The sequence below is a fragment of the Colobus angolensis genome, unplaced genomic scaffold (genome assembly GCF_000951035.1).
Source record: "Colobus angolensis palliatus isolate OR3802 unplaced genomic scaffold, Cang.pa_1.0 Scaffold47, whole genome shotgun sequence".
Lineage (NCBI taxonomy): Eukaryota > Metazoa > Chordata > Mammalia > Primates > Cercopithecidae > Colobus > Colobus angolensis.
In genome coordinates, this window is record NW_012118154.1 from 3,454,324 (window position 1) to 3,467,690 (window position 13,367).

Consider the following 13,367-nt stretch of genomic DNA (forward strand, 5'->3'; position numbering starts at 1 on the left):
GCCGCCCGCCTGCCCGCAGAACCTGCACGGGGCGCTGCCCGCCATCATGCTGCCTGTGTGGTTCACCGACAACTTGGAGGCGGCTGCCACCTACGTGCAGAACCAGAGCGAGGACTGCCTGTACCTCAACCTCTACGTGCCCACCGAGGACGGTAAGGGCGCGGGCACAAAGCCGGGCACCCCGTGGACACAGCCCACAAACGCACATGCAGACCCTCAGGCACTGGCACCGCTCTCGGGCTCAGAGCTGGGCCTCTGTGGGGGCAGTGAGGGACGGAGTGTCCCTGCAGCCTCAACGTGCCCCCTGAGGATTGTAAGGGTGCCTCCAGGCAGTCCCAGGCACACACCCTGCAGACAGCTGCCCCATAAGTTCTTTGTGTCCACAGGGGGTCATGGTAGGGATAGCAGGCACTGGTCTAGGCTCACCCACTCTCTCCCCAAAGAGGCACAGTCTGCCAGCTAATCTCAACCTGGACATGGAGGGGGAATCAGGTGATCCACCCTCTGCTCAGACACCCACTCCAACCTTGCCCCACCTCCCGCTGCCAGACCTGAGCTTGTTCCTGGCAGAATACCCAGGTTAGCTACATCTGCACTTCAGGACAACGCAGGCTCTCCCTCTCCCCCTGGCCGGCGAGGGCTGCCTTCCACCTTATCACATCATGTCCAGAGCCCCTTGCCTGAGCTGAGCGCCTTGGCAGTGGTACCGATGCCCTTCTCTTCTCCCTTGACCCCTGTACTCCCCTGAAGGATCAGGGAAGCTCCTTGTCGAGGGCCCCTCCGCTCACAGCACAGCCCAGCCATCTTCCCTGGGGCTCTCGAACTTCTGTTCTTAATGAACTCTTGTTCACTACAGGACTGCTCATAGCCCCTGGCACACTCCCTCTGTGCAGTTCTCCACCCTCCATGCTCAGCACTCCAAGACTAATCAGAACACCTTCCAGATTCTGAACAGGGTGCAATAGGTGGATTCCAGCCATCACAGCAGACCAGCTTCACAAACACCGCCCCGCCCCCCTGCCCCATGGCTCTTCTGACACCCATCTGACCGCTCCAAAACATGGCAGCATCTGCATAGAGACCATCCGCTGCCACCACGCTTCCCACAGGCCATGTTTCCAGCAACCTTACACATAGGCCTGGTACCCAAGAGCCCCTAATGTACCCTGTACACACCCAGCACCTCCACGGCACGTGCTCAAGTCCCGAAACAGACTGCAGATCCCAGCTACTCCACACTTAAATCATCACCCAACCAACTTATACACTGACCTTGTGCTCCAGCCCCCCACAGTCACGATTCCCAATACTTTCATATCACACACACCCCCAGCACATCTCTGAAACTGCGTACCGTGTCACCCACACACACCCGTGCTCCCCAGCATCCCTGGATACAGATCATGTGCCTTAAGAACATCCACATGTACACCTTACACCCCAGTAACCCTGCACGCCTGGGCTGTGTGTTCAGCAGGCCCCTCACACCATAGTCCCCAACACCCCCAACACTCCTCAGTCGTTGTTTACCCCACTCCCACCTAGGGATCATCTGCACCCGACCTCAGGTGGTGAAAACACATCCGGCAACCTTGCACCCTACTCACTGAACGAGTACTCCAACACCATGCCCCCTGCACCCAGAATCCGCTCCTGCCAAGCACGGAACATCTCATGCACCTCCACCCACCCATGTCTGTCCCAATACCTCCCAAATGGACCATTCACCCTGTATCGCCCATCCTAGCCATACCCATCTCCGTATAAACCACGCCTCCCAACAACCCATACGCACAATGCACAGAGCGTCATCTACTCTAATCCTATTCGAATTTGAAGCACCCTAGTTCCCCATAAGCCGTTTATCCCAGTACATGCCCCATCTGCCCCCCAGCACAACACCCTCCACAGGAGAGCCGTGCATGCCACACTCCTCTGCCATCCCAGCGCCTGCCCCATTGTGAGTCCTTCACCTCAGCACCTCCACGCGGGCTGCCCATCCCAGCACTCCCCACTCTCACACAGGCTCTGCACACCCCAGAGCCCCCTCATGGGTGCTGTCTCGTCACCCCCCATGTGAAACATCCACCCTGAACTTGCCACCAAGGGACTGTCCACCCCAACACCTCTACACAGTTGTCCGCCCCTGCCCCCACACCACCCTTGCCCACACCTTCTGTATTTTTAGCCACTGCTTATTGCAGACCTGCTTGGGGCCTGACACATTCAGGTGATCTCACTGAATCTTCACACCAGCTCTGGGAGGAAGAGGTTGACTCAGGCGCGCTCACACACGCGCTTCATAGACTCACATGCACACATGCCCTGCTGGCTTTGTCCCCACCCCATCCTTTCACAAAGAAGAGGTCCTGTTCCCAACGGGTCCCCATGGGGCAATCACTGCCACTTACGAGACGCCTTCCAGAGCTTGCCTTGGCCTTGACCCATCCTTGGCTTTGACCCATGTGCCAGTCCCTGTGTCACTGAGGAAAAACCAATCGGCCTTGGGGAACCCCCAGGCCTCTGGGCTCCAGCTCGCCCCTGACCAACCCCGTAATCTGGAAGAAGCCCTGACACTGGGTGAACCTGGTGCTCCCAGTACCTGCTGGCACCTGTGTGCCAGGCTGGCTCAGGGCACTGTGTTTCTCGTTCCCTGTTTGTGGACTGAACCATCCACTCGGCCGTTGGGGAAGGGGGTGCTTTTTGACAGTGGAGCAGGGGCAGGGGAGGCGGTGGCTGGTGGCCCTGGTGGGAAATTCACCATTTTGCGGGGAGGAGAGGAAGCCTGGGTAAGGGACGAGGTTGTGGGGAGTGCGGAGGGTTGAGCTGGAGCGGAGGGCAAGACCTGATGACCCCCTTCCCTGCTTTGCCCACACTGGGGAACTGGGGTGAGAAGCCAGGCCTGTGAGTGCGGATAGATGAGAAGTGCTGGTGGTGAGGCTGGGTAGCGGGCAGGCAGCCCCAGCTGACCTTCCCATAGCCCCCCAGTGGGGAGCGGAAGGCTTCTGGGGCTGAGCTGTGGGGCAGGCTGCCCCCCCAACCCTGTCCTGCCCGCTGCCCTGCAGAGTGGTCCAGAGGAAAGCAGAGTCTTTTCTGCTGCAGTCTCTCCTCCCTACAGCCTTGTGGGGGCAGGCAGGTGCTTCGCTGGCCCTGAAGGGGGCCTTCTGAGAGGTGGCCTGGGTGGCAAGCTGGCCTTGGTCTCCCAGGGGCTCTGGGTGGGCTTCCTCTCCCCTCCCACCCCACCTCTAACACTGTTTCATTTCCAGCAATTAGCAAACACATCGACAAGCCAAAACCTTTCCAGCCAAGTGGATATGTCTTAAGACAGGCCTCAGCCCACTCAGGCACCCCACCCCCCCAAAACCAGCCTTTTCTTTGGGGCATGACTTTTTCCGGGGAGGGGAACAAAATTGGGTTGTAGAAACGTTTTTCTCTTTTCTTGGTTTCTTTTTCTTGCAAACAAATTTTGCTTTTTTTGGCTTATTTTTTCTGCCTCCCCCACCCTCCCCTTTTCTGCTTTCTCTCCTCCCCTCCCCATCCACCACCTCCCCCCGACCCCCATCTTTCCCCACAAAATTGTCCTTTTTTCTCTGTTTTGTGTTCCCGGTCTTAGGTCCGCTCACAAAAAAACGTGACGAGGCGACGCTCAATCCGCCAGACACAGGTAGATTTAAAAATCCCGCTGCTGCATGTGGTTGCTTATAAGAGGAAGTTCATGGCCCTGCCCCCTCACTAAATGTCCCCATAGCCCTCAAGGCCCCTCAGTCGTTCTCCCAACTAAAATGAAAAAGAAAAGAAAAGAAAAATTTTTAATAATTGGAAAAAAGAATTATGAAAACTTCAAACGAAATTTGAACAATGTTGGACCCACTAGAAAACCTGCCAGAAAAGCTAAACATGGTGAAAATAAGCTGAAAAACAAAAAGAAATTGGAATGTCAGAGAAAAAAAAAATTCAAAAGATTTGGATGAAATGTTTAGAATTTGAAAGAAATCTGGACGGTTCTGAAACTTGTGAAATGTAACATTTGAAAAAAACAATTTGAAATTGGAGCAAAACAACAGTTCAAAAAAAATTTAAAAGTTGGCAAATTGATGACACCATTGAAACATCGGAAGCCTGTTGCAATTTCCAAAAGCCTGTCAGACACAGAAAACGCAAACATTTGAAGTGAATGAAAGAATTTGACAATTTTTGAAAGCAGGGCCCAATATCTTGAAGTTTCACCACAAAATTTTGAAAAAAAAAAAAATACAAAGAATTTTTTTCTTTTTTTCTTTTTTTCCAAAATGGATCTTTTTGTTTTTTCTTTTCTTGTTGAATCTGCCCCGAGAGCTTCTTGCTTTTTGGTTGTTTTTTTTTTTCTTTCTTTCTTTCTTCTTTCTTGATCCTGTTTTTGTTGTCGGTTTTGAATTCTTGTTGCCCCAGCCCCTCTTCCTGCTCCTTCCCTTTCTGACCCCTCCTCCCCCCACACTGGGAGAGGGGTGGGGTGAGGATGGGAGAACTGAGGACAATTAGCACAGGACCTTGGAGGGAAGGAGATTCCAGCCTGAAACTGCTGGGAGGTCACTTGAGGTTCAGGAGCAAAGGAGAGGACAGGATTTGGGGAGAACACAGCAAGGGTGCTGCCCACCTGGGAGCTCTGGTGGAAGCAGTCAGGAGCATGGGGGCTGCAGAGGGGGTCTTAGGGATGGGAGGCAGGAAGCTGACTGTGAGGTCAAGGAGAATGTCTTAGTGACCTGCAGGTTGACCTTCTGGCAGGAGGGATGTTTCTAGCAGGATGAGGGAGGTGGGCAGAGGTGCTGGGACCAGCTGTGGAGGCCCAGGCCTGGCTTTGGTTTGCTGAGTGTCCAGGCTATCAGGCAGGGCCAGTGTCAAGAAAGAGGAGGACCTGTGGGCCAGGGGTGACCCCAGCCCTAGCAGTATAGCTGAATCATGGGGAGCTGCAGGGGCAGGGGAGGGTACTGTAGCCTCGGGGACCCTGGCAAGCACTCTCAGACTCCCACCTCCTCTGGAATGAGTCACCCTTCAGTCCAATCTGGAGCGACCCAAGGGCCTGATCACATGTGGCAGGGATCAGGGGATCCTCTGGGGGTATGGCGGGAAGGAGTCCAGTGCAGAACCCAGGGCTCAGGCCAGTTTGGGGGTATCCAAGACTAAGCTGCACCCTGGCTTCATTAAGCAGGCTCTTCCTCCTCCTGCCACAGTAATTAGGCTGGGGGTTGCCATGGTGACTGGGGAGGTGACCTAGAAAGGAATTAGGGCGGGGAGGAGACCAAGCCCCAGGGACCCTAGGCCCGGCACCCCTCACCCACAGACCAGGGACCCTAGGCCTGACACCCCTCACCCACCGACCAGGGTACCATGTGGAGTGGAGGCCCGAGGCCTGAGTTGGAGGAGATGCCAGGACCCTCCCAGCAGCTCCGGCTCCAGTTCTAGCCTCGGGAGCTTGCTCGTCCCAGGGACAGGAAGGAGATGTGCTATGTAGGGGGGTGTTGGGGGTTCCCTGGATCCAGCAGATACCCTAAGGAGGGCCACTGCCCACCCCCAGCCTCTATGGGGTTTCTCGGAAGGTCTGCATTGGAGAAGTGCTGCGGGGAAGGCTGGCAGAGGGTGGGGAGGGACCGTCTGCCAGGGCTAGCTGGGGAGGGAGGAGGGGAATCCGGTCTTGCCCCCCAGGGATGGGTGTGACATGTCCCCTGAGCTCCAGGCCAGTCCTCAGCAGGCCTGGGAGCTGGGCGGTGCTGCTTCCGGTCTGACTGTGTCCTTGTCCCTGACCCCCTGGCCCACCTGCCCACCCCCTCCCCACACAGATATCCGTGACCCTGGGAAGAAGCCTGTGATGCTGTTTCTCCACGGCGGCTCCTACATGGAGGGCACCGGAAACATGTTCGATGGCTCAGTCCTGGCCGCCTACGGCAACGTCATTGTAGCCACGCTCAACTACCGTCTTGGGGTGCTCGGTGAGGGTGGGCAGCCAACTCTGGGGATCGGGGGAGTCTGGGAGGTGTGCCTGGTGGGCAGGGTTCGTCCACATCCAGTAGAATGGCTTCTGGGCTGGACTGAGCTGCCCAGAAAGAGGGCAGGGGCGCTGTGACACCTCCAGGGAGCCTCTTCTTCTCTACTCCCAGGTTTTCTCAGCACCGGGGACCAGGCTGCAAAAGGCAACTATGGGCTCCTGGACCAGATCCAGGCCCTGCGCTGGCTCAGTGAAAACATTGCCCACTTTGGGGGCGATCCCGAGCGTATCACCATCTTTGGGTCTGGGGCAGGGGCCTCCTGCGTCAACCTTCTGATCCTCTCCCACCATTCAGAAGGTACCAGCAGTGTCCCAGCCTGTCCCACCCTTCCTGACCCTGCCAGCTCCCCCTTCTCCTTCAGGCTAGTCCTCACAACCTGGCCTGAGGTCTGCCTGTCCCACCAGGGCTGTTCCAGAAGGCCATCGCCCAGAGTGGCACCGCCATTTCCAGCTGGTCTGTCAACTACCAGCCGCTCAAGTACACGCGGCTGCTGGCAGCCAAGGTGGGCTGTGACCGAGAGGACAGCGCTGAAGCTGTGGAGTGTCTGCGCCGGAAGCCCTCCCGGGAGCTGGTGGACCAGGACGTGCAGCCTGCCCGGTATGGGATGGGAGAGGGCTGGGTCCAGGCCTTCACTCTCCTTGCTGGTTCCAAGGAGGCTGAGGTGAGAGGTGCCTATGGGCATCCCATTTGGCAAGGAGAAATGGGCTTCAGGCCCCCAGTAGGTGGCCTCCTCTCTCAAGCCTTCCTTCAGTGGAGGTGCTCAGACAGAGCAGGTGAGCACAGGGTGCCGTGAGGTGCTTTGGGAAGACTTCTGGAGAGGCCAGATCCCCCAAAGGACCCGCTGGAGGATTTCAAGTAGGGAAGAAGGGTCTTGCAGGTAGAGGGAAGCATCTGTGTGTGGGCTTAGCAGGCCAAGGGCCGAGAGGAGGCCAGTGAGCAGGTGGTGAGACCCTGACCGCTTCTCCCCAGCTACCATATCGCCTTTGGGCCCGTGGTGGACGGCGACGTGGTCCCCGATGACCCGGAGATCCTCATGCAGCAGGGAGAATTCCTCAACTATGACATGCTCATCGGCGTCAACCAGGGAGAGGGCCTCAAGTTCGTGGAGGACTCTGCAGAGAGCGAGGACGGGGTGTCTGCCAGCGCCTTCGACTTCACTGTCTCCAACTTTGTGGACAACCTGTATGGCTACCCGGAAGGCAAGGATGTGCTTCGGGAGACCATCAAGTTTATGTACACAGACTGGGCCGACCGGGACAATGGCGAAATGCGCCGCAAAACCCTGCTGGCGCTCTTTACTGACCACCAATGGGTGGCACCAGCTGTGGCCACCGCCAAGCTGCACGCCGACTACCAGTCTCCTGTCTACTTTTACACCTTCTACCACCACTGCCAGGCGGAGGGCCGGCCTGAGTGGGCAGACGCGGCTCACGGGGATGAGCTGCCCTATGTCTTTGGCGTGCCCATGGTGGGTGCCACTGACCTCTTCCCCTGCAACTTCTCCAAGAATGACGTCATGCTCAGTGCCGTGGTCATGACCTACTGGACCAACTTCGCCAAGACTGGGTGAGGGCCAGAGGGGCTGGGTGGGGCTGGGTGGGGCTGGGCGGGCCCTCCTTCCTTCACATGGCCGCCATTCCTCTGTTAAGGCACTCACTCTGGCCTGCTCTCTTGCTCGAGTGAAAGCAACCCAGACACCTCTGCGCCAGGCACTGAGTTGAGTGTTGGAGACTCAGCAGTATCAGACAGAGAGGCCCCTGTCCTTTCTGGGGAGTAGGGGGCCCATTCGGGGGTTTTGGCTTGGGGTCCATCTCTCCCTCCTCCTTGCCTGATCCCCCCTGCCCAACCCCCCTAGGGCTCTGCGCCTCTGGCTGACTGCTCAGGTGTGTGTGTCTGAGTGTGTGCAAGAGTTTGTGTCTGTCTCTTTACTTCTGTCTCTGTCTCTCTCTGGAAATCCACTGACAGCTCTTCCCCCTTCCCTCTGCTGCTCTCTTACGTCTGTTTACTTTTCGCTGTCTCCGGCTGCCGGCTGATTTCAGCCTCGCCGTGTCTCTGTCTCTGGCTGTCCCTCCCATGTCTTTGACCCTGTCTCTGTTTCATTCAGGCTCAGCTTCTGCTTCTCCGGGACTATCTCTGTGTCTGTCCCTGCCCCTCTGCCCGCATTTCTGGCTGTCCCTGGCAGTCTGTCTCCATCCCTATTTGTCTCTCTGGCGTTGTCTCCTGCAGTTTCTCTGTCTCTTCATCTCCATCTACGTCTCTCTGCCCCTGTGACTTTTTCTCTGGCTTTCTTGCCGTCCCCCGTCTCTCTGCATCTCTGTCTGGCTCCCTTCCCACTGCCACTCACCCTCCTTCAGAGCCTTGCCCTCACTCCTCCTTTCCCTGCCCTCCTGTGCCCACAGGGACCCCAACCAGCCAGTGCCGCAGGATACCAAGTTCATTCACACTAAGCCCAATCGCTTCGAGGAGGTGGTATGGAGCAAATTCAACAGCAAGGAGAAGCAGTATCTGCACATAGGCCTGAAGCCACGTGTACGTGACAACTACCGCGCCAACAAGGTGGCCTTCTGGCTGGAGCTCGTGCCCCACCTGCACAACCTGCACACGGAGCTCTTCACCACCACCACGCGCCTGCCTCCCTACGCCACGCGCTGGCCGCCTCGTCCCCCCGCCGGCGCCCCGGGCACACGTCGGCCCCCACCGCCCGCCACCCTGCCTCCCGAGCCTGAGCCCGAGCCCGGCCCGAGGGCCTACGACCGCTTCCCCGGGGACTCGCGGGACTACTCCACGGAGCTGAGCGTCACCGTGGCCGTGGGTGCCTCCCTCCTCTTCCTCAACATCCTGGCCTTTGCTGCCCTCTACTACAAGCGGGACCGGCGGCAGGAGCTGCGGTGCAGGCGGCTTAGCCCACCTGGCGGCTCAGGCTCTGGCGTGCCCGGTGGGGGCCCCCTGCTCCCCGCTGCGGGCCGTGAGCTGCCACCAGAGGAGGAGCTGGTGTCACTGCAGCTGAAGCGGGGTGGTGGCGTCGGGGCGGACCCTGCAGAGGCTCTGCGCCCTGCCTGCCCGCCCGACTACACCCTGGCCCTGCGCCGGGCACCGGACGATGTGCCTCTCTTGGCCCCCGGGGCCCTGACCCTGCTGCCCAGTGGCCTGGGGCCACCACCACCCCCACCGCCTCCCTCCCTTCATCCCTTTGGGCCCTTCCCCGCGCCCCCTCCCACTGCTACCAGCCACAACAACACGCTACCCCACCCCCACTCCACCACTCGGGTATAGGGGGCGGCGTGGGGAGGCCCTCCTCCCCGGCCCTCCCTGGCCCGGCCACTCCGAAGGCAGGGAGGAGGACTTGGCAACTGGCTTTTCTCCTGTGGAGTCGTCACACGCCATCCAGCAGCACTAAGGTGGACATGGGACTCCTCCCTGGGGTGCGTGTCTTTCCCACGCAGAGAAGCCCAGTCTCTTCTCTGGACCTGGTGGGCCTTTGAACAACTGGGGGACGTTTTCTCCCCTCCATTGGGACACCCGTCTTCGGTGTGTGGAATGTGGTCTTTTCCCGCGTGGAGGGGTGCTTTCTCACAACGGGATGTATTTTCCCATGTGCAGGGTGAGGTTTTTTTTGCCGCCCTGGACACATGTTGGCCCCCTCAAAGAATTTCTGTGGGGATTTGTACCCCAGAATCCTGTTCCCTCATCCCCTCTCCCACCTCCTCCCCTCTCCCTCCCCCTGGAGACCCTGGAAGTGGTGTGTTCACAAACAGTGACCCTTGGCCACCAGACCACAGAGGATGGAGCCTGGGAAGCAGCGAGGAAATCACAGTCCCCTCGCCCCTGCCTCCCCTGCCCGCACCCCGGCGAAGCATGCTCCCCCCGCACCCGCCTTGGCACAAGTCAGATGAAGCACGTTCTGCCAGGGAGGCCCTCACCTTCCGGAGAGGACAGACACAGATTTCCTGCCGGGGGAGGGAGGAGTCCACGCATCCCGGTGCTGCCTGGAAGCTTATTTTCCCGTGGTCCAGGATGCATTTCTCTGAGTGGAAACATGTTCTTGCATGTGGATGTGTGTTTTCCCAGGCAGACGGCCCCTCTCTTCCCAGCACTTCCCTGCCTCCCCCAGGCCTCAGGCCCGGCACTCAGTTTCTCCTCACACGGCAGGTGAGCACAGGCTTCCAGGTGGCAGGAGCTGAGGAGGGTGAACAGACCTGGAGGAGGCCCAGGTCTTGCTCCTGAGTTGGGGGTAGGGGGCGTGGCAACGTACCCACCGCAGAGGCCATGCATGTTTGACCAAAGCCCTCGCTGGGGTCCGAGGACAGCCTTTTCCTCAGGCCTCAGAGCATTGCTCATCCGTGCCAAACTGTGTAGGTGGATTTGAGCGGAAGGACCCCCAAAATGTGCCAAGAATTTCCCAGTCCCAGGCAGGGCAGGGGAAACTAAGGGCAAGCAGGATACAGGGTGAGGGATGTGGCAGGTGAGGGGGCTCCTGCCTGTGCCCCCCTTCTCCTCATCATGTCTCCCCTGCCCTGCCTCAGTTCCCCGTTCCCCTTCATCTCCGTCACTCTCTTTGAAGCTGTCCCCATCTCAGTGTCAGACCATCCCTCTCCTCAGCTGACCACCCTTCTCTGACCCGCGCCCCCTCCTTGGCTGAAAGAAAGGAGTCTTGAAGGGCGGAGGGGAGGCAGCAGGGAGAAAGGTCTCACCGGACAGGTTGGGGAGAATGAGGTCAGTGGTGCTGAGGAACAGATGGAGGGGGCAGTGGGGATGGGGCTTGGGCAGACACCAGCAGGAAGAATTTGAAATGTGTGAGGTGACTCCCCAGAGGGCCTCTGGGAAAAGAATGATGTCTGGAAGGGCGTAAGGGACACAGTAGATGAGGGGAGAGTCCTCATCTGCTGGCATTTTGTGGGGTGTTAGTGCCAAACTTGAATAGGGGCTGGGGTGCTGTCTTCCACTGACACCCAAATCCAGAATCCCTGGTCTTGAGTCCCCAGAACTTTGCCTCCTGACTATCCCTTCTCCTCCTACCTCCATCCATGGAAAATTAGTTCTTTTCGGATCCTTTCCCCTGCCTGGTCTAGCTCCTCTCCAAACAGCCATGCCCTCCAAATGCTAGAGACCTGGGCCCTGAACCCTGTAGACAGATGCCCCCCAAATTGGGGCATGGGAGGGGGGCTGGGGGACCCCATGATTCAGCCACGGACTCCAATGCCCAGCTCCTCTCCCCAAAACAATCCCGACAATCCCTTATCCCTACCCCAACCCTTTGCGGCTCTGTACACATTTTTAAACCTGGCAAAAGATGAAGAGAATATTGTAAATATAAAAGTTTAACTGTTGGTTGTGCCTGCTCTGTTGTGGGGAGGGCGGTCTCTGAAGAAACAAGCCCTGGGGAAGTGACGAGGGAGGAGGGGTCCTGACCCCCAGCCCTTCTTTTCAGTGACCAGCTCTGAGGTCTGAGAGGAAGGGGGAGTGGGTGCTGGGGTCTGGTTGCCACGGTAATGTGTCTGGCAAATGAACGTCAGGACTCGTGTCTATGCCGAGACTGGAGCCTGGGGTCGTTCTATAATGGAAGGACAAGGGCTGATGGGAGCAGATGTCAAACAGGCCGGAGGCCCGGTGGGCTGGTGTAGGCAGCTAACTCAGCAGAGGCATGTGAGGTGAGAGGCGTGTTCTCTGCCAAGGCCTGGGCTCAGGCAAGAGAGTCAGCCACAGGTCCAGGACTCAGGGTAGTCCCTTGGCACACTGTAAGGGAGTGGCCTGGCACCATTGTGACCCGTTCACTCCCAAGACCCTCAGGGACAGGCAGGCAGTCAGTGGACACTGTGGGCACAGTGGGCTGGGGGCGTAAGGGCCCTGGTGGTCCTAGGGACCCCATGGCCATGGCTGAGCGGCCGAGGCCCGAGTGGGCCTCGTATCACAACTGCAACACCAACAGCTGCCAGGACCTGGGCAACTCTGTCCTGTTGCTGCTGGGCCTCATCATCTGCATTAACATTAGCATCAATATAGTGACCCTGGTCAGGGTGGGGCCGGGTGGGAGGGAGCTGGTGGGATGGTGGGGGCAGGCCTGCCGGCCAGAGCCTGCCTGGGATCACTGTGTCTTCCCCCACCTAGCTCTGGAGCCGATTCCGTGGCGTCTTATACCAAGTGTTCCATGATACCATTTGTGAGAAAGGTAAGCAGGTGTGGGGACTGGGGCACAGGAGGGGCAGAAATCAGGCACTCTAGCCTCAGCCCTAAATTAGCCCCTTCCCTTCTTGCTCACCCCTCTCGGACACCATAGCTGTGCAGCTGCCCTCCCTGGGCCCTGCCTCTCCATGCCTGTAGGAGCTGGCCTCCCCACTAGTCTCACCTCTCCCCATCCACAGAAGCTCCTAAGTCATCCTCACTCGGAAAGCAGACCCAGCCCTCTAAGAAGCAGAGTTCCCCTGCAGTCCATCTTCGGTGCACCATGGACCCTGTGAAGATGACTGTGACCCCGCCCCCAGCTCGCCGCCATCGCCGTCGAGGCTCTCCCACACACTGTGCTCACTGCCCAGTAGCTTGGGCTCCTGACACTGATGACGAGAAGCCCTATCAGTACCCAGCCATCTGCTCCTACCACTGGGAGGGCCCTAAGGACTGGGAAGGCTTCCAACGCACTCAGGGGACCTGGGTTCCCTGGACTCAGGACCCCCTGGAGCCCCCTCCCCAGACCATCCGCTTCCAGCCTACCATAGAGGAAAGGCCCCTCAAAACAGACATGCGGTCCGAGCTGGGCCTAAGGGCCTATGTGTATTCTGTGAATCCCCCACCTCCCAGCCCTGAGGCTCCTAGCCACAAGAACAGTGGGGAGGAGGCAGTGCCAGAGGCAGAGGCGGCTCAGTACCAGCCTGTCCCAGCTCCCATCCTGGGCCCAGCAGTCGTCCCTGAATTTTCCCGGTGCCACTCCTCAGGCCGAATAGTGTATGATGCCCGGGACGTGAGGCGGCGGCTACAGGAACTGACCCGGGAGGTGGAGGCCCTGTCCCGCTGCTACCCTCTGGCCTCTGGATCCAGCACTGCCGAGGGGACAAGCAAGAATTGGGTGTACCGTTCCCTGACTGGGAGGTGACTGGAAAAAAATAAAAAGGAGAGAGGAGGTGATCTGTGGTGGTGTTGGGGTGCCAGGGCCCACACAGCACCTAGAAGCTGTGGCTGTGAAGAGAATGCTGTCCCTGGCCACAGGGCCCTGAGCCCTGAGGACCCTCATCAACCTTTTGCCCCAAAGGCCTGTCCCTGTCCTCAGCCTTTCCCAGGCCCTCTGGGTTCCAAGGCTCTCACCTGCCTCTACCTTGTTTTCTTTCCTTTTCTTTTCTTTTCTTTTTTTTTTTTTTT

The 13,367-nt window shown here is 58.5% G+C and overlaps 2 protein-coding genes across 5 annotated transcripts in view; both read left to right on the top strand.

Moving 5' to 3' along the window:
* The window catches only part of NLGN2 (neuroligin 2), a 14,004-nt gene extending 2,657 nt beyond the window's left edge, over positions 1 to 11,347 (top strand). Inside the window, exons 1-7 of one of the 4 annotated variants that reach the window (XM_011958508.1) lie at positions 7 to 152; positions 3,614 to 3,664; positions 5,814 to 5,963; positions 6,132 to 6,317; positions 6,425 to 6,617; positions 6,990 to 7,586; positions 8,420 to 11,347. In XM_011958508.1, the coding sequence (XP_011813898.1) occupies positions 47 to 152; positions 3,614 to 3,664; positions 5,814 to 5,963; positions 6,132 to 6,317; positions 6,425 to 6,617; positions 6,990 to 7,586; positions 8,420 to 9,293 (2,157 nt within the window). In that variant the 5' untranslated portion in view covers positions 7 to 46 and the 3' untranslated portion in view covers positions 9,294 to 11,347. Of the gene's footprint in view, positions 1 to 6; positions 153 to 3,613; positions 3,665 to 5,793; positions 5,964 to 6,131; positions 6,318 to 6,424; positions 6,618 to 6,989; positions 7,587 to 8,419 lie in introns of those variants that run through there. The other 3 variants (XM_011958510.1, XM_011958511.1, XM_011958512.1) reach the window with 3 other exon arrangements.
* A 518-nt stretch (positions 11,348 to 11,865) lies between these two features.
* Positions 11,866 to 13,136, top strand: SPEM1 (spermatid maturation 1). Its single transcript, XM_011958518.1, has 3 exons — positions 11,866 to 12,028; positions 12,126 to 12,186; positions 12,380 to 13,136. The coding sequence occupies exons 1-3, from the start codon at positions 11,885 to 11,887 to the stop codon at positions 13,102 to 13,104; spliced, it is 930 nt and encodes a 309-aa protein (XP_011813908.1). The 5' UTR covers positions 11,866 to 11,884; the 3' UTR covers positions 13,105 to 13,136.
* Positions 13,137 to 13,367: the final 231 nt, after the last annotated feature.

Excerpts from the sequence above, each read along its gene's own strand:
- SPEM1 (XM_011958518.1), top strand. The coding sequence starts at position 11,885 with ATGGCCATGGCTGAGCGGCCGAGGCCCGAGTGGGCCTCGTATCACAAC. Across the intron at positions 12,029-12,125 it reads GCATCAATATAGTGACCCTG|CTCTGGAGCCGATTCCGTGG; the intron begins GTCAGGGTGGGG and ends TCCCCCACCTAG. Across the intron at positions 12,187-12,379 it reads TGATACCATTTGTGAGAAAG|AAGCTCCTAAGTCATCCTCA; the intron begins GTAAGCAGGTGT and ends CCCCATCCACAG.